Source organism: Quercus robur, chromosome 5, assembly GCF_932294415.1.
Source record: "Quercus robur chromosome 5, dhQueRobu3.1, whole genome shotgun sequence".
Lineage (NCBI taxonomy): Eukaryota > Viridiplantae > Streptophyta > Magnoliopsida > Fagales > Fagaceae > Quercus > Quercus robur.
In genome coordinates this window covers 28,075,889-28,099,917 of record NC_065538.1, presented here as the reverse complement: position 1 = coordinate 28,099,917, position 24,029 = coordinate 28,075,889, and the positions used below count along the sequence as shown (strand labels likewise).

The 24,029-nt window shown below is 32.1% G+C and overlaps 1 protein-coding gene, 1 long non-coding RNA gene and 1 pseudogene across 2 annotated transcripts in view; 2 read left to right on the top strand and 1 right to left on the bottom strand.

The window, feature by feature from the left end:
* Nucleotides 1-3,782, top strand: part of LOC126725695 (uncharacterized) — a 29,647-nt gene extending 25,865 nt beyond the window's left edge. Inside the window, exon 2 of the long non-coding RNA XR_007655568.1 lies at nucleotides 3,751-3,782. This is a non-coding gene — a long non-coding RNA (uncharacterized LOC126725695). The remainder of the gene's footprint in view (nucleotides 1-3,750) is intronic.
* Nucleotides 3,783-7,732: 3,950 nt separating this feature from the next.
* On the top strand, nucleotides 7,733-8,515 carry LOC126725689 (beta-glucosidase 42-like; annotated as a pseudogene).
* A 674-nt stretch (nucleotides 8,516-9,189) lies between these two features.
* Nucleotides 9,190-10,317, bottom strand: LOC126729053 (EPIDERMAL PATTERNING FACTOR-like protein 8). The gene is made up of 2 exons (XM_050434797.1): nucleotides 10,000-10,317; nucleotides 9,190-9,702 (listed from the first exon to the last, which is right to left on the bottom strand). Exons 1-2 carry the CDS (start codon nucleotides 10,085-10,087, stop codon nucleotides 9,473-9,475), a joined length of 318 nt encoding a protein of 105 aa, XP_050290754.1. The 5' UTR covers nucleotides 10,088-10,317; the 3' UTR covers nucleotides 9,190-9,472.
* Between the last annotated feature and the right edge of the window lie 13,712 nt (nucleotides 10,318-24,029).

Sequence of the window (24,029 nt, the reverse complement as noted above, 5' to 3'; positions counted from 1 at the left end):
AATGGGTCTACCATGGAAAGTTGCTGGTGGTCCGATGGGCTTACCAAGGGAGATGGGTTGCTAAAAGATTTGGTTGAGAGAGAGAGAGATAAATTGGGTTTTGAGGTGGCTTTGGTTTCTGCCCTTTGATCTTTCACTTAACACGTGTCTTTCATCCATTTAAAAAATGGAGAGAACAGGAGGTTTTGTAACGGGAGGGGAGCCCGCCCCAATTTTATTGGCCAAACCTTTAGATTCTTAAAGTCCCTTTTTCCTTTAGATTCTTAAAGTCCCTTTTTCTTTTTCTTTTTTGCTTTCTGTCTAGCCTCCACATTCACAAAATTTAGCAAGAATTGTCATTTGAATTTAACTTTGATCAAATGCTTCATTTATTTTTTTGATAGAAAAATAGATGTTGACATTAATCAGTTCTCTGTAAGTTTTGTATGAACTTCTAGACAAGGCAGTCAAATAAATTCACCTCTTAAAACAAAATTAACAAATTCTTAATAGCCGTTCTAGGATAACCATGCCAAAAATATTCAAAGGCATCATTCAGAAAAGTCCTCAGACAAAATTAAATCTGGAATAAGAATTCATTACAAGATGGGACCAAAAACATGAATTTCAATCCATGGTCTTTTATTTATTTATTTATAAATAATTATCCAAGAGGGAAAAAAGAGGAGTTTAGGAGAGATGCAATAACATTTAAAGCATCTCCTTGTTGATAATTCCATAGTCAATGGGGGGAGCGGGGATTATCTATGGTCATTATAAACATAACTTCATAAAAAATTTACTATTAATATACCTAACTTTGAGCTTGCTTAACCAAATTGAAAAACTTACAAACTTCAGGGACCTCCGTGAATTTAACACATTGTTTTAATGTGCTTTAAGGGGCTGGCTTCACAAGAATATAAAAATTTAAACACGTCAGTAACTCTGTTTATCTCTCATGTTTTCCATGCAGCATAAAAAGAACCAGTAGTCATTGACAAATTATCATATTGACTGCAATAATTACAGCACTTTAAATTTAATATTATAATCTCACCCTAGTTTATTCATTTTTCTAATTCAAATACTTCCTGCTTGACGTATATTCTAATCCTATTCCCCTAACCTAATAATATACAAGATGAAAGCTTACTAGGTTATCTTCTAAATCGTGATCCCTTGTTTGGTCTATCTCTCCCATCCCATGCTGAAGCCCAGAAGAATAAAGACATCCAGAAAAGAACTGCTAAGAAGATCTGTACTCTGTCTTGAAATTTGGACAAAGATGCTGCAAGTCCTGTTCCCAAAAGGATGAGAAGAGTTGAGTGAGTACCAAACTTCAGGCACTTCAAAAACATAACTATAACGTAATCCACACAAAAAAGAAATGATTTACAACATCTAACAAGCTCATATCATCAAGGCCATCTAGTCATCATTCTATTAAAAAAAAAACAACATTAAGTATTTACACAAGCAAAATTTTAACATCTCTAACAGTTTAACCAATACCATTACATAAGAGTATTAAAAAAAAAAAAAAAAAGACCACTACATGAGAGAAAATATTTTTTTCACAAGGAGATAGAACACAGTTACACAGGAGGAAAATGGACAGAGTGGAGGGAGCTAGGAAGAGGTTTATCCCACAGCAGCCAGGGGAAAAGACATCAACCAAATACTTCCCAGTTCCCAACCTGAGAATCATACATTTACATGCATCAATCTTGTTGATATTTTGGAAATACCATCCACAAATTGATGTTTGTCTTTAACATTCGCATTTATTTGTGATCCAGAGCCAGCCTAATAGTATACATACAAATGAATGAGAGCTTCATTCTTTTGAAAAAGTAAAAAGTCTCATACTAATACATACAAATGAGAGCTCCTTCTTTCAATGGGGGAAAAAATAGATAATGTGTTATTCTATTACTTGTTCATTTTGAATAAAATTTGACATGTACACTCAGTGTAACGTCTACTGGTTAACGCAACTGAAGTCATTTAGAAACTGTTAACGGGATCTAAAACAGGAATTACATTTGGCCCTTAAATTTTAAAATGTTCAAATTCATCCTCCATGTTTTCATTTAGGAAAAGACGAAATTGATGATGATACCGTCACCAAAATTGAGGCAGAAGAACCACATCGCCAAACTCTGTGATGGCATCTTTAGTGTGATCAAATTTGTTACAAGTATCATTGCACTAATAAACTACTTTGTTCAAAATTAAAAATTTAAGATCTATTATGCCTAAAGAGATCATTAATACATACACAGATATTTTTCCTTGTAACACAAAAGTCTTAGACGGTATGAGCAGATGTAGGGACATAATTGGAAATTTTTTGAAAATCCATGGAGCAAATTGCAACCTACCACAAGCTCACCTCCAAAAGAGTACTCGAGATCATAAACAATGCTTGAGCAAATAAATAGACACAAACAGATATAGACAATATAGTTTTGACCATGTTGTCGAAAGAACATGTGTGTAAAATAGTACAACTTTTAGCTTTATTTAAAAGCTATGAGAGCCATAATTGATCCATTGGTACATGCAATCAGATGTTACTCAATGCTAAACATTATTTTCTTTAACCAAATTACAGAATTCAAGGTGGTTTCAATATGCAAATCTGGATTCAAACGAGACAAGTTCTAGAGGAATTGGAGACAACAAAAAAGAGCTTCTCAGACCTTCCAACTAAGTAACAATGAGCTTGTGTAAAAAAAAAAAAAAAAAAACTATTAATTGTGAAGCCAAAGGAAACTACCTTCAATTCCGGGAAAAAATTCACAGTGGCGGGAGCTTTCAACATGCAGCCCCACACTGATGCATTTGGCGTGGAAAGCATGCCTTGGTATCAATTCCTAATATATTTTTTTTCAAGATTCATTCCCTTTTTTCCTCTCTTCTTTTCTTTTTTGGTACCAAAAAAAAAAAAAAAACTAGAGGCCAAATATCATATGCCACAAAATGCACTCAGCGTTACGCCACTTTAATTTTTTTTTTTTTTTTTTGATAATTTAGGGAACCTTTTTAAAGAAAAGCTCTTTGAACTCGCCTCTAGCCAGTAAAATAAAACTAAAACATAATTCAAGTGTTGGATTAGGCATTCTCTTTGTTCTTAACATGCACGCCAAAATTTCAATTTAATCAAACACTTTACTCAAACATTATTTAATTCTAAGCCATTAACTCATATTTTTGTGAACAATTTTAAAGCACAAAAAAAAAAAAAACCCCTTGAAATTTACATATTTTCATAGACTGATATCTAATCATCTGCGAATTTTGCAAGCATGGAAATCCAATTTAATAGTGTAACATTGAAAAAAGTGACACCAGGTGTAATATGAGCTTATATCTTAAATCAGAAAAGCCCAAAATCCTCAGAGTAACTAAATTTTGTTACAGCTCAGAATAAATCAGAAAACAAAACTCAAAACAAATCAATTAACGCGGCGTTTGGCAGCACAGAATAGTGTGCACAGAGTGGGAATATGAATTGTGATAAGAAGTCAATAAAAAGATTTAAAAGCACATAAGCACAAACAAACCCTATGGAAATGTAATTAATTCAAACTAATCGAATAGAATAGAATTAAAGACTGAATCCGAACCTGGAGGCGGGTCGGAGTCTGGGGGAGGGCCCGGGGAGGCGGACGCGTGGCAAGGACGAAGGGGGGATGGACGGTGGAGATGAAGCGAAGAGGAGAAGAGGTGATTGGTGGAGTGAGATCGGGTGCAGCAGGGGAGGAGGAAGAGAGGGAAGGCCTGGTTTGTGGTTGTGAATGGTTTAAAAGTGTACAGAGTGGAACTTGCATGTGAATGTGAATGTGAGTGAAAGAGAGAGAGAGTTTCCATTTTTTGGGGAAACTAGTAGAATCTTTTATTTTATTTTTTTGATTCTTGGTTCTGGGAGCTTGGAGGAGTTTCTGTTTTGTGAAATTATTTGGGGGGTTTTATAGCGAAGGAGTTTTGTAGTGGGCTTTGGGTTGGGCTTATAGTGGATGTGGGCTTACAAAAACAAACTTTGTTTAAAAAAAATAAAATAAAATCCTAAGAAATTTTCAGCCAACTTGGGGTTTTCCCTTCTATTTTTTGTGGGGTCACCCATTTAGCCAATGACAAAAGGGTATGCTAAGATTGACTCTAGACAAGTAAACTGCACGGTCCATATCGTCCCAACAAAACCAATTTTATCATATTTTCAATCACCTTAATTCCCCACTTGGTTTTGAGCTTATGCTATTAAGTTACAGGTAAATGATTTGTATGTGATAAGATAATCATAAAATTTTGACTAATATATCTTACAATTCATATTGTTTGTTGACCATAATCCATAACACTTGTTATCATAGGGAACATATCCTAAATATCTATGAAAATTTTTATGTTTGCTTCTTTCCCTTGTTTGAGGCAAGCTATAAATATAGAATAAAGTATTTCCTTACACACAACAAATTGAGTTGGAAAGAAGTTGTTGATAATAGATTACCGAGAGAAATAGGTAAAAGAAATTTCTATCCCATATGTAATAGTTGGTCCCAAATTTAGGTATAGAAGTGCTAAATTGAGTATATCACTACACATTGGAATTCAACTACATACTTGTAATTTGGGCAGTTGCGTGAACACTTATTTTGATACCTTTTTTGTTATGAAAATTAACATTTAAAAGAGGTATTTAATAGACATTCATGCTTTAATTCAAAAACTTATTTCGTTATAGGTTAAAATATATAAATTAGTCTCACTATTTTTCACTATTTCTTGAAGTGGGCTTCACATTCACACTAGACTCGAGAATGTCCCTCATCACTTTTTCACTACTGCTTGACATGGACTTAACACTCACACTAAACCCCAACATGGCCGAATATGAAAAACTTTATACACCATTATAGTAATACGTTGTAGTCAGATTCTCTTCTATTAATGACCTTACTTTAGACGCATGTCTTTCTCTATATTTAAGATTAAGGTGGTGTTTATTTCACAATCCACACTACTTGTTGCACACAAATGTATATGCATAATCATTTTTTGCACTAAAATCATGATTATTTCAAAAAAAATTAAATAGTCATGATTTCAATGCAAAAAATGTATATGCACAATAAGTAGTATGTACTAATATTTACCTTTATAAGGTTATAACTTATAACAATCATATGACAAACCGTCCTTTCACATCTAATATATATAAATAAATAAAAAACCAAGCTCAACTTATGGACCAAGTTTATATGTACTTTTTTCTTGGAGAATGTATCGGAGTTGTGGACTGAAGAACATAAAAGGGCATTTCAGCAATTTAATTGAAGAACGCGAATAGCCTTGTAAATAAGTTTGGAATGCTTGCGAGTCCATTAAATCATGAGAAGTACGCAATGCATTAGTTGAATTGCACCAAAAGTCTCACTAACTTGTTGAATAAAAGATATATTTCTCATCTATATTAGACTCTTCCAAAATCTAGCAAATGAGCTTAGATTGTGTTTGGATGGCAAAATTTGGATTTGGATTTGGATTTGGATTTGAAATCCATTGATTTTATTTGGTTCTTTAGAGAATTAGAGAATTTCTAAAACCAATTAGCTTATGCACTATACAATAGTCAAAACACAGAAAATTTCTTGTATTTTTTGTGTGTGTATGCGTATCTCTTATGTTATACCATATCATCAATAAATAAATAAAAATTTTCATTTGGTATTGTTATTATCATATATCTCTTATGTTACTTTGTATATTTTACGCCATTATAAAATAAAATATATTATTTAATTAAGAGTCTTACTAACGAATGTCCTTAGGGCATTTGTTGTTTAACCATTTTAGAAAATTTTTACTATTTTTATTGGAAATATAAAAAGTTATTAAAAAAGTTAATTACTTTTTTTTTCTTTTTGCATAAAAAGTTTCTAAAAATATTTGCTAAACCTATCATTTTACTCTTTTTCTATTAGAGTATCCATTAACTTTTCCTTTTAATTTATCTAAAATTAATTTTTTAATATACATATGATGTTTTCTAAAACTATTATTATACTCTAATGTCTAATCTTTAATCTATTTAACAAAAAAGATTTTATTTACAATTTTTAAAGAATGTTGATTTTGATTAATATAATCTAAAGGAACATTACATATGACTTATTAAAAAAATCTTTGTTTTGAACATGGGCGGAGCTACGTTGGTGATTGGGGGGGCCATGGCCCCACCAAAAGTTTTTAAAAAAATTTTAGAGTAGGTAAAATTGCATACTTGAATCATTTTTCTAAGAACTAGCCCCCACATGAAAAATTATTTGGCCCCCCCCCATTTGTCCACGTTTAATATTTTCCCTCATTTATTATTAGTTTTTAGCTGAAACTCCTTCATATGTCAGACCATTGGCTTGATTAGAAGTTCTACTTTTTCAATTCCCAAGCTTCAATATATTTTTCTGATCTAGTGTGAGCTGATATCGCTCTTTATTGTTATTATATTGCTCTATGTTGTAAGCTGAGATTGTTGTCCGCATTTGTTGCTACTTGCTAGTAAATGTTGCTCTCTATTACTGAATATACCTGTAGCTATTTTTCCTGCTTTGTTTTTTTTTTCCTGCTCTATTTTGGTGTGGCCATTCTTTTTGGCTTTGTATTCTTTCTTTTCCTTGCATAAAATTTATAATTTTGTCTCAAAAAAGAGTGCTGAGCTTATTTGAAACTAGCAAAAATGACTTTAAGATCTTGAGAAGTACTAGAGTATTCTTCTCCTTCTATTTTATTTTATTTTTATTAAACCAATTGATAAGATTTATTCAAAATACCAAAGTCATCTTGTATTTTTATATATAATTTCAGATTGGCTTATAAGGATTTTGTCATTTTTAATTCTAAAATTTTTATATTTTCTTGTAGACGTAATTATTATATTTATATCTAATTTCTTGAATGGTTGAACTTATGGTTGTTAAAAGGACTAAGAGAAACTTAGAAGGGAAAATGAATTTAAGATACTTAATTGGTCATTTAGTTTTTTTAAGTGCTAATAAGAATTACATTGATTAAACCAATGCACAAAAACATATATGTAGCATTTTGAGTTTTTCTTGAATTGTGACTTACTACAAGATAGTTTAACCTCGGTCCCCCTAAACCAAAATTTCTAGCTCCACCCCTGGTTTTGAATTATATAAACTGACTCATAAGTTTTTCTTATATAAAATAAAACATTGAAATGCATCATGTTGATATAAATGTATGTGTATTGTTTTAACTTTTATGGATTTAAAAAAAATATTGATATTTAAATTTAAAATGTCTGAATTCGTCACTTCTTGTACTGTATTAAAATGTTTTATAATATAACTTTTTTAATTGGTTAGAAAATAAATTTATTAGGATATATTGACCTTTATATAGTTTTCACATTTCACACATTCATGAGATGAAAAATTTGAATGTTAGTGTATCGCTTTTTCGGAAAACCAATGTTAGTATATCTTAAACTATATATAGAGGTTTGGTTGTTTTGGAATTATAGGAACGTGTTTGGAAATAGTTTATTTTTGTTAGCTTATTTGTATACTATTTATTAAAAAATATAATTTTTAGTAAGTTTTATGTTAAATGTGAGATTAAAATATATATATATATATATATATATATATATAAAACAAATAAGCTGGTTCTTTTGGCTTGGCTGTCTATGGTCTCTGTTGGTGCTTTGTCCTGCTGTTGTAACAATGGCAAAGAAGGAGTTGTTGAAGGAATATGAAGGTGATGAGTCCAACAAGAAGGAAGTGTCTCGCAGTGACTTCCCTCCAAACTTCTTCTTTGGCGTGGCCACTTCTGCCTATCAGGTGGAAGGAGCCCACAAGGAGGGTGGTAGGGGTCCAAGTATTTGGGATGCTTTTTCACACACTGAGGGAAAGATCATTGACAAAAGCAATGGTGATGTGGCAGTGGATCAATATCATAGATACAAGGAAGATGTTGAACTTATAGCCAAGTTGGGACTCGAATATTATCGCTTTTCCATATCATGGTCTCGTATCTTCCCTGATGGTTTAGGAACCAAAATCAATGATGAAGGGATTAATTTACTACAACAATCTTATTAATGCTCTTCTTGAAAAAGGTATCCAGCCTTGCATAACTTTGTACCATTGGGACCTTCCTTTGCATCTTCATGAGACAATGGGAGGGTGGTTGAATAAGCAAATTGTAAAATATTTTGCAATCTATGCAGACACTTGCTTTGCAAGTTTTGGTGATAGAGTAAAAATCTGGATTACAATTAATGAGCCCCTTCAAACTGCTGTGAATGGATATGATATGGGGGGATTTGCTCCTGGAAGATGTCAAGGTTCTTCAATAGAACCATATTTGGCTGCGCACCACCAGATCTTGGCCCATGCAGCAGCTGTTTCAATATACAGAAGCAAGTATAAGGACAAGCAAGGGGGACAAGTAGGCTTGGTGCTAGACTGTGAGTGGGCAGAGGCTAATTCAGAAAACAAATAAGCTGGGCCAAAGAGGCACATAATCATTCATCAAAAAAAAAAAATATAAAGAGGCACATAATCACATTGATATATAATAATAAAAAAAATCAATTTCTTAATTATTCAAAAATTCTGTAGACATGTCCAACAATTCTGACTTCAAGAAAGCGGTACTTCTTTTAGGATGAAAGCTACTTTACCCGTGGATACAAAGGCAACCACACGAGGCAAAAGCAGCTTGCGTATGTATGTACCCACTAATATTATAGATGGAAATCATAATCAGGTCGTGGAAACATGACGTCTCCATGTATGCTCTTCTTTTATTATAAGCTGGTCCCATCTCTGATCAATAATGAGAGAGAGATTGAGATTGAGATTGAGATACATGCATATAGCACTATTTCCATGATAGATCGTAAACTAGAACTAGATGGACACTCACACTAGTAGCTGAAACTAGTGGAAACTGTCTATTGCCAAAGCAAAAAGATTCTTGCTGCTAAGTAAGTTTCTGTTTTTGAGTACATAGACATATCTTGTATATGGACTATCTCAATGCACGTTTAATAATGAGAATCCTAAAAGCAACAACAATCTCTCAATTATGACATACCCAATTTTTTCTTTTTTGAAAAAAAATTGAAGAAATGGATGTTGCAGTGTTGCACAGTACACATCAGAAATCAGAATCATTGCTAATTCTAATATTTAATTACATAATCTTTTTTCACAGCACACTATTACAGAGAGAGAACAACCACCTTGACACACTAAATTTCTTTTTGATCTTCCAGTAATACTAACTGCTGGTAGTGTCTCTTTAAGGTTAAGATACTTTTTAGAATCAAATATTGCACGTCTACACAAGAAGAGAGAGGTTTATAACTTAATGGACCTCTCTTTAAAATAATTTTAAAAAAAAGTTTCTACATAGAGAAATTAACTAATGGTGATCAGTGATTGAGAATATGAGATCATGGTTGATAGAGCTTATTTCCACATCTGCATTTCCAAGAGAGGAGATAGTAGCTATCATCTTCTCCCCGAGTTTTTGCACTGAAACCATTCCTTTCGTGAGGAATAACTAGAGTAGCCATGCAAGGTCTGCAATTTAAGCACTTGTTGACACAACCAGGTGGCTTTGATCCCAACACCATTTCACTTTGCTCTATAGTCTCACCATAGCCAGAAGACAATGATTCAACTGCATGCCAAAACCACAAGAAACAAGCAACACCAACAACAGTGAAATGGAAGATGTAGCACAGTGCAGTGATAAATTCATAATGGCACAGATAGAGAGCAGTGAGATCAAGAAAGAAATGAAAAGGGGAAAGGAAAGCTTTCATATATACAGAACATATAAAGAGACAATACAATTAATTTGAAAGATGCATGCACTTTGGATTTTTTTTTTTTTTTTTTTTTCCCTTCTAGTGTGAACATGAAGCAAAAAGCTGTAAACAGTATTTTTTACTGAAATGGGCTGGTTTTGCTTTACCTGATTTGGGAGGTAGAATTGTGATAGAAAAGATGAAAACCACAGTGACAGCAACTTTCAGGCCAAGTAGATAGGTTATTGGGGCCATTAGTTGTGATAAGTCTGAAAATATTTACTTCTGAATCTGATGTATGTTACAGTGAAGAATGGGATGTTGAGAAAGAAGAACAGGAGAAGCTTTAAAAGGATTGGATCATTGGGGTGGTTTGATAGATAGAAGAGAATTAATGGGTACAGTATTTATATAGTAGACAGAATTGAAGTCTGTTTCCTGTAGAAGAGACATTTCTCTGAAGCCATGGCATGCTCACCAATTAAAAAACGTTTTCAGTAGGAAAATGTGTTTTCTTGGTTGTTTTGGGAAACTGGTGTACTGACTTTAGGTGATGAATGACTGAATTGACCATTTGATAATGTTTAGGTGACTTGACTGAAATAATCTATAGTGACAGCTAGTAGTAACCCAAGTTACCTTTAATCACTAGGAAATTAAAATGCTTGCTGCAGCACCAATTAATGGAATTGGATTTTCTTTCTCAGGAAAAAAAAAAAAAAAAAAGTAATTGGATTTTCTTTAACTTCCTAGGATGTCTTATTTTTGCGATTGAAAAAGTGATTTTGTTGTCCTTGTTTACCATTTAAAGGCAAAAATAAAGACAAATAGGAGTAATTGTAGTTTGTTTTAGATGACGAAGTTAATTAAAATCAATAGGAGGGTCCCGAGGAGCACGAGCAGGCACAAATGACTCCAACTTGTAAAGAGTTTTTAAGTAAAAAAATGAGGCTATTTTGGGTAATTGGATAATTACAAACTACTAATAAAAGAATATATATATATATATATATATAAAAGATAGGTATATTGATATGATTTGAAAATTTTCACAACTTTTAAGATGATTTGATTGATACTAATAAAAATAGGATTTTGTTAACTAATATCCAAGGGCATTCGTCTTTTGTACAATAAGTACTTTTAAAAGGTTTTTATAAAAAAAAAATATACAATTGATTTTTTAACTGTTTTTTTAATATTTTCAATAAAAGTGGTATAATAAATTGGAAAATACTAACGGATGCTCTTAAGGCAATGGTTTACAATCCATTTAAAAAAAATTTATGGGAAAAGAAAAAAAAAACAATTAATATGTTAACAACTTTTTCCATTTCGTATAAAAGTGGTATCAAAACTTTCCTAAAATAGATTGTTAACCATTACCCTAAAGGTACCCGTTAGCATGACCCCAATGTTTAAGTAATTATACCAATAATTATGAATATTATTATATTTCATTCTCAAAAAAAAAAATTATTATATTTAACATTATTGTATATATACTTTCCCAAAACTATCTCATGCTCTAAAGTATACATTCAAATTTTTTTGTTGGGACAGATCAAGTAACATCTTAAATAAATTTATGTTAAAAGAAATTTTGATCCCTAAAATTTAGATAAATTTTAATTTTTGATAGATATGATAAATTTTGATTTTATGATTTCCCGTTAATGGTAATTTTTTTTACTATTAAATAAAATTCTAATATATAATTTTCTTATTTTATGTAGACAGGCTTATTAATAATTTTTGCTTTTGTTTTTTTATAAGTTCTCAATCCTTAATTGATTAAAAGATATTTTATCACTTATATTTACAGGGATTGATGGTCATAAATTTTAGTTTGATTTTTGATGTGTAATTAAAAAGTCAAGATCATCCATACGAGTTGTCCAAGAAAACTGCTTTCGTCTAATAAGAAGAAGATCATTGTCCAGAAGGAAATAGCAAAGTAGTATTACCAAGAAAGAGCAAGTTTGTGTATGTAAAAGACACTTACTAAATCCTAAGGTGTTCTCTACAAATCAAGAACAGTTACACCACGATTCACTTTTCCAATACATGGGGTGAATTCCTCGAAATTCACTCCAGTCTCTCCACTAAGTTCACACATCTCTCACGATGATAGTGACATCTAACAAGTAGACTGATTCTAAACTCTCTATAAAAGAGACTAAGGACTCGTTTGGTAAAGGAGTCTGAGTAATATTATTTGTAGTTTTTTTGAAATACGTGCATGTGAGTGAAAAAGTGTGTGAAAATATATGTAATATTGTTTAAAAAATGAAAATATATTGTTTAGATAGTCTACCAAAAAGGGCCTAAATCCAAGCAAAGTTATGCACAACCATTCATCTAATTCTCATACTTGAATCCTTGAGAGATACAGAGTACAGACTTAATTGTCAAAGGTCTTTAGCTAGTTCCACCTCGGGGAAACTCTGATAATCTTTCTTCTTTTTTCAGGTTATTGAGCCACTTTAGTATACGGAGTTTGCAGCCTGGCTACTGGTTTCATCAATTTCTACTTTAAATTCACATGAAATGATGAGATTTTTCATTATTTTTCCAATGGTAGCATGCATGATGGAATAAACTGTTTAAATGTACGGACGGAACTACTCTACTGAGTCGGTGACTGTGAAAATAGTAGGTATTTTAAAGCTAGACTCTAACACACAGTTTAGCACTGTTTGGGAGATTCTCAAATAAATTAATAAATAAAGAAATAAAAACAGTGTTTGAGGAACGCACTTGCTATCTAAAGTACGGGTGGCGTCTTCTAATCACCATAAAGAGTCATACAGAGACATCCAAAACGCACTGTCGTATTCAAAATGACAATACTGCCCCTCCACATACGTAAAAAGAGAAACGGTTAAAAAAGCTGTGGGCCTGGACCTTTCCAATTTCCATTAACTTTTTCTGTGTTGCTTTTGGACTTTCTCTCTCAGCTCAGGTTCTTTATTTATTTATTTATTTTTCTACTTCAAGATGTGGAAAATTAACTGCCTCCTAGGAAAACTGCAAAGACTTTCTTTTAATTCAATTCAATCTCTGGCATTCCCAATGAACTATATTCAATTTTTGTTTTTGTTTTTTTATAAATAAATATTTCATGTATTTGTGTGCATGGAAAAAGTGGAAAGGTCATACTGGAATTTTTATATATATTTTAAAAGACCTTGTTATGCAATGTTAGACAAGTTGTGGTCCAATTTTAATGCTTTTTTTTTTTTGTTTAGTTAATGGCCTAAAAATTAGAGATGATAAAATTCAAGCCCATCAATTTCGTATCTATTTAGAATTCGTTTATTTTGTTGGAATTAAAATTTTTTTTGTTGAAAGTATTGTAAATAAATGTAAAAGTTAGCTGAAATAGTACAGTTAGACTTACAAATAGTATCAAAGAGTACAGTGAGACCTACAAATAATAGCAAAAATAAGCTAAATAGTAAAATAAGTTGATAAAAATAATTTTTGCCAAACACACACTTCATTGCAGCTAGCTAGCTATTCTAGATTCAATCAATCAGTGACACTTGCATTGTTTTACTACAATTTGCTACACATTATAACTCTACCCTAAGAGCATCCACAACAATGAAGTTAAAAATTAGATTTTTAGCTCCACCAAAATTTACTTTATCTATTTTACTTACATACATGCTATAGTAGTGGATCTATTTTAGTTTTCAACACAATAAAATAATATAAACACCACAATAAAATAATATATTCCTACAATAAAATTATATATCCCACTATCCAAAAAACATCCACAACACCAACCACAACCACCTCTACCATCAGCCACAATCACAACCACCACCACCACCATCAGTCCATAGTAGCAAAAAAAAAAAAAAAAAAAAAACCACCGATCGAAATCTCCAATATTTTTCCTCAACCCAGACCAAACAAAATCACCAATCACAAACAAAATAAAAAATCACCAATCACAGAGCTGGGCTTCGGTGAGAAGGACAGTGTTGGCGTGGGTCTGATCAGTGGAAGAGAAGTGGGTCTAAGGCGGATGGGTCTGATCAGCGAAAAACCAAAGCAATGGTCTAATCAGCGTTAGGTGAGCGTTAAGATGGAGGACTGGGCGGAAGTATGGGTCTGATCAGCGGAAAACCAAAGCAATAGTCTGGGCGGAGGTGTTGAGTCAGATACGTGGATCGACAGAGCATGATTTAGGGTTGGGTGAGTGTTGAGATGGAGGACTAACAGAGGTGTGGGTCGGAGACGTGGATCGGTGGCTTAGGGCTTAGGTCGGCTTGGGCTGGTGACATTGAGGTCGGCGGAGGCGTGGGTTGGAGATGTTGAGAGAGAGAGAGAGAGAGAGAGAGAGAGAGAGAGAGAGAAAGACTTTTTATTATTTTAATCAACCAGCAAGAATAAAATAAATTTTTTTTTTAGCTCTCATGAACAGTGCACATCTATAAATAGATGTGCACTGTAGCAATGGAGTTAAAAAATATAGATTTAACTCCACTGTTAGAGCATGATTTTGGTGTTTGAGAAAATAAAATATAGCAGTATACTAATATAGCACTACTGCTGTAAATGCTTTAAGGATAGTCTATTACTCACTTAAAGGGTTAACAAAAAAAAGAACATTAATAGTGGAATGTAAATTAAGTATATAGTGTAGATAAAAAAATTATTATAAATTTTCTCAAAAAATGGAAAATATTGCCATTTTAATTTTTTTTTTTTTTTGCATTAAAATGTACATTTTACATTCCACTATTCATATAATATATAAACATTTGTCATATCAAAAACTAACTAACATAAGAGTTATTTTATTTATTTGTAAACTCTAAATGGTCCTGTTGTAAAATAATTCATAAAATAAAGATGAAAATTTTTTTATAGATTTTTAAGGTGGATGTAAGTCATAATCACATCAAACTTTGATCTCTATCTCGTTCATTATTTACTCTAATAAGTTCATTGTATCCATTTGGATTTTTTTTTTTTTTTTTGGGTAAAATGAAGTTTAGGTGAGGGGAAGGCTACCCATATCAAGATTAGGGCAAGCTGCAGGCCTCAGAGAGAATTTACGTTGAACTTATAGATGGCCCACTAAGGAGGATTGTTGACAATAAGACTCAAATCTAAATTTTTTGAACAAAATATTCAAGCCTTACCAACTAAACCAACTCAGTTAGCATTCATTTGGATATTGTTGTATCTAGAAAGTAGGTTTTTTTATTCATGCTTTGATGGTCTTCAAAGCATGTTACATAATTCGAGAAGCCGCCTCTAGCTTGCATGTTGAGCGAGCAAGTGAGAAAGTCTGTTTCCCTACTCCCTAGCGTCCCACAGGGGCAAATCAATGGTGCGAAAATTGAGTGCAAGTTGCTGTATACCTGAGCAGAGAAAAGGAGGCACAGCCTAGGCGTCATTTGCTGCAACAACGATCGATGACACAACCACCTGTGAATCACTCTCACGGATGATATATCTCGCAGGCAAAGTCTGCAGCAAATAGAGATTTCCTTCCACCGTGCTGTCATTCATTTCAGTTGGACCATATCGCCCACTGCACGCAAGTGAGGTAACAGTAGCTAGAGTATTTAACTTTTTATCCTGGCATGTGCTCATACAAACTGTGAGTTCAAAATTTGAAGATATTCAATATGTAGTTAAAGTAATCAAGTGATCAAGTTGAAATCACAGGATCCCCATTGATGCCGCTATGGAGTTCAAACCTTCACAAGGTTCTTAGAGTTAGTCGCAAGTTCCAGCAGTGAAGTGTGAGTGTATTATCTATGAGCGTCTATATGATTGAACAATTCAAGAGTTTTGAGTTGTTAAGAGCATCCACATCAGTTCATGGATAATCTTACAAAATACAAAAAACAGCTCTTTTTACACATTTTGATAAAAAAAACGCCCACATTAGTGGGTGTAAAATTGTGTATAAATATACAAAAGCTACAGTAATTGTGCATATATACACGGTTACTGTAGTTCTTCTATACATTATTTTAATAATTTCTAATTTTGCTCCTTTTTTTCTCTCTTCTCCATCTACAAAACCAACGCCCTCATCATTTGCTTCTTCCTCTTATACACACACTCCCACAGACAAAATCAACAAAAAAATCACCCACAAAATCAACAACAAAATCACCCACAGACACCACAAAACCAAACACACCCACACATGGACACACCAACGGAGACAGAGAGAGTGGATCGACGCTTGTGGCGGATCAACGTGCGTGGATCGGAGTTTTCAGATCGACGTGCTTGGATCAGAGTGCTTGGATCTGCGTGCTTGGATCGGAGTTCTTCTCGCCATGCTTGGATCAGAGTTTCAGATGAAAATTTCAGATCAGCGTTTGAATTTCATATGCAAATTTCAACTTGGATCGGAGTTTTAGATCGGCATTGTGCTCCTTGCTTGGATCAAAATTTTAGAGAGTTTGGAATAGAGAGGAGTTTCAGAGAAGACTCTAGAATAGAGTCTTGTGAGTGGAGAGAGAGGGTTTGAGATAAAATAATAATAAGATAAGTGAGAAAATGATTATTTAAATAAAACAGATGATAAAATAGATAAATTGATGTGGATGTTTTATAAAAATGAGTGTGTAAAATAGAAAAAGTATGTTTTTAGTATAAAAATGGGTGTGTATAATACACAAACTGATGTGGTTGCTCTAAGAGGATTTTTTGTAGTAAGTTTATTTACTAAGTAAGGGCGGAGCTACATGCATGAGTGGGGCTCTCCAAGATTTTAAAAATATTTTAATACCATATATAAATATTTAACATTTCAATTATTAGCCTATAAAAATCGGACTTGGCCCCCTCAAATATTTGAGCTAGTCCAATGATACTCTTAAAAAAATTGTCCAATTGGTCTAGTGTTATAGAAAATGTTTTTTTTTTTTTTGCTTTCTCACATTCATTTTTTATTGTAAAATGTGTTTTTGTATCTGTTAAAGTTTTGAATCATTCATGTCGTTGAATATTTCATTAGTTCAATTGAAAATTTTTTACTCATTTTGGTTGATAATTTGGTAACTTATATTAAAAATGAAAACTTTAAGGACTTATTATGGAGGATACTAAGTTATATGTGTGTATAGATATCTGTGCTTATACATGTTTATAGAAGTTTGTATAAGCTAATAAATTAATATCATAAGTTGACCCCCCAAATAAAAATTTCTAACTACGCCCTTGTTACCAAGTAGAGCCCAAGGACAAAGGTTTTTTTATTTTATTTTTTATTTTTATTTTATTTTTTACACTGGATCGGTAAACTTCTCTTAATTATAATGCATTATTTATTTGGGAAATGTTTCTCCTGTAGTAGTTTTTCTCTTGGAAAAGTTTTCCACTTCATTACCATATCATGTACTTTCCCTTATTTATTATGTTTGAATACTTTACCATATATGGGTGACAACATAGGTGTTGTTTAATTGTTTAATACCTAATTATTAGAAAAGTGTTAAAGAGTGAATAATAAATTAACACTTAATGTATTCACTTAAACATGGTATTAAAGTAGTAAAAATCCTTGAGCTCTACATAGAAAATGAAAAATATAAAATATAAGTTCATATGCTTATGGTTGGACATTGGATTGTGCTTTATGCTTGCATGGACTAACCCTCTTGTCCAATTAATAATATTTTATTATTTTATTTTTGAGTATGTAAGTCATTCCTAAGAATTATATGAGAAAATTTTTTGTGCATAAAAATATAGTCAAAAAGAGAGGAAGAAACATGCTGATAGGTGTCCAAGGGACAAACTGGTCATGTGCATATTATACATGACCATTGTACACTTGTTGCTTTTTTTTTTTTTTTTTTTGTCACCTAATCTTGTATGGTATATAACAAATCTTTTCCCTTTATTATATACTAATCGTAATATATTATTGTGGATTCAAATGAATTTGTTGTCATTGAATAAAAAATTTTGAGATTAAAACCTGCATAAATTGAAATTCTATTAGGCTTCCAAAAAATAAAAATCTATTACATCTTAAAAAAAATTATAAAATATTTGACGTTTAATTTATTGTTTTTGTTATTCATAAATAAATAAATAAAAAACCTTACTATTTTTGTTTAATTTTATTATCTAGAATCTCATGAGTGTGGATAAGGTGTACGTACGGTGCACCATATCCTATTATCTCTAGGTAGACAATTTACAAACTCCGCACTCACTCACTCAGTAAGTACTTCAACTACCCAACTAATTTCACTAATGATACTTTTCAGAACTCAGTATCAGTACTCACTCACATAAACATGTATGTATATATCCACGCGTGCACGAAATTTGAAGACCTTCTTTATCTTTCTTTTATGATCTTATCCCTGCAGGCAGGAACGTACAGACCAACGGCCCTGATCCCACATCACCCTATCTTTACTTTGCTCCTCCAATCTAATGGCTGTGATGGCTTTACCAGTGTGTCCCTCTAGCCTCTGCTATCTGGGGCCTGCATCTGCATGGTCGGTGTAGCATCTAAAAGGGAAAAAAGGTATACAAGATTAGACCTACACCTTTAACTTCCTGATGCGTACGTACTTTGCTTTGCAATAATCAAGTACTGTTCAAATCATTAACGATAACGTCATCTGCTGCAAAATGGACCACTCACAGACTCAGACTCAGACTCACTGGTCATTTCATGACTCAGGTTCTGCTCCCAGATGTAACCAAACCAAAGGGCCTTTTTAGGAGCAATACAGATGCTACGTTCCTAAAAGAATTACCAAGTTTTTACTGATCCTATTGAACCATTACTACTAGGTTTTACTAATATTATTATTTTACCGATCACTATTAATTAACAATATGCCATATTGATTATGAGTGAATTTTTTTTTTTTTTTTTTTTTTTATGTTTATAGGCTTTCTCTTAACTTAATATATGGTGAATTGATTAAAGTTGAGTTTTTTATCAATCAATATCCGTAAGGAGTCGCACAACATTCAATTAAAAGAGTATTTGTTTATGATTTTTGTTAATGGGAGTTATTGTACTTATGTTACAGAGAAATTTATTGGATCTCACTGCATTAGAAAGCAACAAAAGCAAATAAACAATTATTTTTTTAACCAACTTATGTGCAACTACACCTAAGTAATCAATTACAATAAAATAAAATAAAATAAAATAAGTTGACCTTAATCATTGTCATATTCATTAACTAAACCTTGTGTGTGTATGTTTAATTTTTTTTTTCAATGCAATAGTTTGATAAAAATACTTTTTGCGTATTTCTCCTTAAACACTTAGGTTTAATTTTGTTTTCTCCTTCACGAGTGTAATCAAACACTTGTTAACATATTCTATTAAAATATGTACTTTTTATGAGAAATGGTTTGATTGTCCACAAAAGTTGTACGACTGTTTTGGATATCACATCTTTAACAACTGCATCTTAGTTTCTAACCTTTTGTTTTGTAGGGTTGAAGGTTGCTTCAAGTTCCTAGCTCACAAGCAACACGCCCTTGAATATTCCTTCAAATATCCCTCTCGATCTCTAGAAATTTGGGCAGAGTGACACTAATGGTCTGTTTGGATTGAGGGAAAGAAAGTAGGAGTGGAGTAGAGTTAATCCAAAATTAGTATATTTTCAGCTAACTCTACTCTACTTCCCTCTACGTACTTTGCCTCCCTCCCCCCTCAATCCAAACAGACATTTATTGTTTACTAAGCGACTATTGAAGGCTAGGGTTAATTTAGCTTGATGATGCTCCTGGTCACTATGTCTTTAAGTTTGGGAGTTGTGGAGGGGCTTGCGCATTAATTTGAGGTATTTCTAAGGCTTTGGGAGCCAAGGTTGTTGTTTTTGAGAGAAGGTGTTGTTGACAGACATGACCAACAATTACTTAACGTCTCTCTTCAAAATCTTTATTGAATATGCAAGTGTCCCTTGGAATTGAGAAGTTGCGAACCCCTTATATATTTAAAGAGGGGGGAGTCAAGGTTGTTCTCTTTGAATCAATTTCAAACTCTCCAATATTGGAATTGTAGCATTTTTTTTTCTCCCATAACGATTGGAAAAAGTACTCATATCAAAAAAATTGCAAAAACAAAAATAGCATCAGGACATTGAATAGTCAATTGGAATTCTTAATGTGTTGATTGGCACTCTAATTTGTTTTTTCAAAGTATCGATTCACAGTTTGACTCAAGATGTCTGATCTTTGTAAATCTGTTTCAATTTTCTTCGATTTCATGATCATTTTTTAGGATAAATATGACTTTGGACTTGATTTTTAGCTTATTCGAGGTTAGATGTTATGAATATTTAGGAACTTTTAAATTTAATTAAAAAGCTTATTTCCAAGTTAATTAACAAAAAAATATAAAGGAAAAAAAAAAACCAAGTGATTAAATAGAATTAAATTATACTATTTAAGCATGTGCATCCTTATCCTAAGCTTAAACTAACAGAATTGTGACACACAATCAATTATAATTAATCATTTAGAGAACCAATCATTATTCATTAGATAATCACAAGTGTACGATTTTAATTGCAAAGATGTACATTAATCATTAAAATCTTGATTATGCTTAATTTTGCAAATCGGTGGTCAGATTTAAGAACATGAGGTTTTTTTTTTTTTTTTTTAATTATATCATTAAGACTTATAGATTCATTTTAAAAAAGTTCTTAATTATTTAATAGTTACAATGATGAATTAGCCTTTTTGTCATATAATGACAGTTTTGTTCATAGTACACAGTGAAATTTAATGAATGTTGCAAAATGAGATGTCTACACCAACCCAATGGTCGTTTTTTACTATTTCATGAGATAGAAGGAACATTTTAGCTATATCCTTTCCAGGATGAATGTTGTTGGATTATGGGATGGCTATCATATGTGGGCTAAGATTTTAGTTATGAATTTATAAATTGTGTTGCAGTAGAAAATATGTCGAAAAATCCCCATAACTGATGGATTTGGCACTCTTAGGACTAAAGTGCGGATTGTGGTCTTCACTCCCCCAACAAGATTTCCTATAACCCCAAAGAATGAAAAAAAGAAAAAAGAAAAAGAAAAAAGAGAGACGAAAATGGATGGCAGAATGCAGATACCTCATCTTCTTGAGTGATAAGAGAAGCCTTCTTAAAAAAAAAAAAGACTCATATATATATATATATATATATGGTTATTGCGTGCATTAACACACGCACTGTACACACATGATTTTAACTAAAATCGTGACCTCTTGTGACAGATTTCACTCTCTTTTTCAAAAAAAAAAAAAAATATATATATATATATATATATATTTTTTTTTTTGGCCATATGATGGATTTTACACATCACATCCGAGAAAAGCTTCTTGTTTGAAACACCAAGATTCTGCTAGAAGTCCACTGTCAAGTGTCAACTCTTTGATCTGTCGAGGATCTCCGGCCATGTTCCTGCGTTGACTATAATACAATCAATTGTGATGGAATTACTCACATTTGTAATCTTTACAACTCTATAGAAGAAGGTAGTATTAAAAAGTTGGGAAATGTTAAGGGAGATGTTTAGTATATGCAATTAAAAATATGTGTTTTGTTATTTGAAAATATTTGTGAAAATAGGTATGGGTGAAAAAACATATGAAAATACGTGTAAAATTGTTTAAAAACTGAAAATGTGCTTGAGTGGGTGTACCAAACACCCCCTAAGAGCATCTTTAGCAATTTTTTCAAATTTTTGTACTAGTGAGTGAACAGTGACTTTTACTTTTTATCTACCTAGTTTGTAAAACATATTTTCCAACAGATTCTCTATATTTTCTCTATTCCATTAAAATATTATTTCTTCATTATTTCTTTAATATTTTTTTTAATTCTTCCCTTATTCACGCTGGCACAAAAAAGTTAGCTTTGGAATTTTTTAATGTGATAAATTCTTTTCCTAATTTACAGTAACTCATCAAGTTTGATGAGTTACTGTTTATGAGCAAAAAACTTTTTGAGATATAGAGAGATTGTTAGATCAATGAATTATGGTTTCATTCTCTATTATAGAGAAAATTTTGGGTTTAGCTACACTGTTGAAAATGCTCTAAGGTGCTTGTTAAGGTGCAAAAAGGACAAAAAAAATTGTTAGAAAAAAGTCTAAAAAGACATCAAGCAGTACTTATAAAACTAAAAAAATAAGATAAAACTGTAAAAAAGACAAAAAAAATTATCAGAAAAATTTCAAAAATGTTATTGTTAACACAACCCTAAAAATAAGTTTGGCCATTTATTTCTAGTTTCTTTCTTCATAGGCCTCTGTAGCCGTCCTTAAGGACAAATATTCGTGCATGCATTCCCTTTTTTCTAGTATAAACTCAACTTGACCACAATGATGAAAGAAATATTCCTGAGCATTTTCAAGCTTCATTCTAGTATAAGAGACCTTCTGAAATAAATAAGCAACCATACACCTCTTTTTTTATCTTCTTCTACACTTTGAGATTGACATATAATCTGTACAATGGAAACCATGCACCTTTACTTCCTAGGCTTATAATGCATCAAATCTAAAAACTTACCATTAACAGCCTGATAATTTAGGAAATTAAAGGGCTTTAGGCCATAGCTCTTTTTGATGGAAAAATATATCCTGCATTAGGTATATGTTTCCTCTCTTTCATAACTTGTGGATCTCATAATTTAGGAAACTGAAAGGCTTTAAGCCATAGTTTTTCTTGACAGATACTGGAACTCACTAGCTGTGAGAGAAATGAAATATATATCCGATGCAGGGTATACTTTTTTCTTCGGACAAAACTTAAGTACAGTACCTTATATGCTGTTCTTTAAGTTCTTCTTTTCAAATTCAGCCATGTGGCTATTTAACTAAAAAATACACTTCCAACCCATGAGAAAAAATCTACATGGTAGAATTTTAAAAAAAGAACCTAAAAAATAGCATCTAAATACTGTACCTAAGTATTCCCTTTTCTCTCTTAACACCAAGTGAAATCAATGCAGGTGAATGATATGATATACCTATTAAAGAAGTCAACAATAGCCTGCTCAAATTGTGAAATCCATTTCATATTTCCCATGACCCGGTCCAATTTCCTAGTTATAAAGACCCTACCCTATTTCCTACTTATAAAGACTCCACCTTATTTAATTAAAAAATACACTTCTAATCCATGACAAAAAATCTACATAGTAGAATTTTAAGAAGGAAAATGCTAACAAGTGTCCTTAGGGCACTAATTAAGAATCCAGTTAAAGAAAGTTTTTATTGGAAAAGAAAAAAAAAACAATTAATGTTTTAACAACTTTTTTTATTTCTCATAAAAATGATGTCAAAACTATCCTAAAATGGATTGTTAACGAGTGCCCCACTCGTTAACATGAACCTTTTAAGAAAAAAAACTTAAAGACCAGTAAGTAAATATTGTACCTAACTATTCTCTTTTCCCTCTTAACACCAGGTGAAATCAATGCAGGTGAATGATATGATATACCTGTTAAAGAAGTCAACAATAGCCTACTCAAATTGTGAAATCCATTTCATATTTCCCATGATCCGGTCCAATTTCCAAGTTATAAAGACCCTACCCTATCTCTTATTACACCAAGTACAAAAACAACTAATAAAGGGTATTCCATGACTGCAATGATGTACATGCATGCATTGTCCAAATTCATTTGCATATACCAAGCCCCTCTCCCATCTTTCCATCAATATGTTTTCAACATTAAGATCTCCGGTCAACATCCATACTTAGTCCTGTACCTGAGCCCTAAAGAGCTCAAGATCCCTCTATAGCTTTCTTCTTTCAACCCTATTGTTGGTGATGTAAATTAGACAGCACAGACATTTTTTGAGCAGAGAAATTGCCAGAAATCATTTAGACTTTTTACATTCCATCCTAGAATTTTCATATTAAGGGTCCATTTAGATACCGCTTATTTTATTGAAAACTGAAAATTGAAAATTGAAAATTGAAAACACTGTAACAAAATAATTTTTAAATGTGTGAATAGTATCGTGGGACCCATTTTTAATAAAAAATTTGTTGAAAAATGAGGTTTATGAGTCCTGTGAACAGTGCACGGAACCCACTGAACAGCCATAGAATGCGCTTCTCAGCACCCAAAAAAAAAAAAAAGATCAAACGCAAGATGCTGGCATTATAAGCTGTATCCATACGCTGCTTAAATGATTAGGAG

What these genes read in the sequence shown, in the direction of transcription:
- LOC126729053 (XM_050434797.1), bottom strand. Translation starts at nt 10,087, where the DNA reads ATGGCCCCAATAACCTATCTACTTGGCCTGAAAGTTGCTGTCACTGTG. An exon ending in AATTCTACCTCCCAAATCAG is followed by an intron (nt 9,703 to 9,999) that starts GTAAAGCAAAAC and finishes TTTGGCATGCAG; the next exon opens with TTGAATCATTGTCTTCTGGC.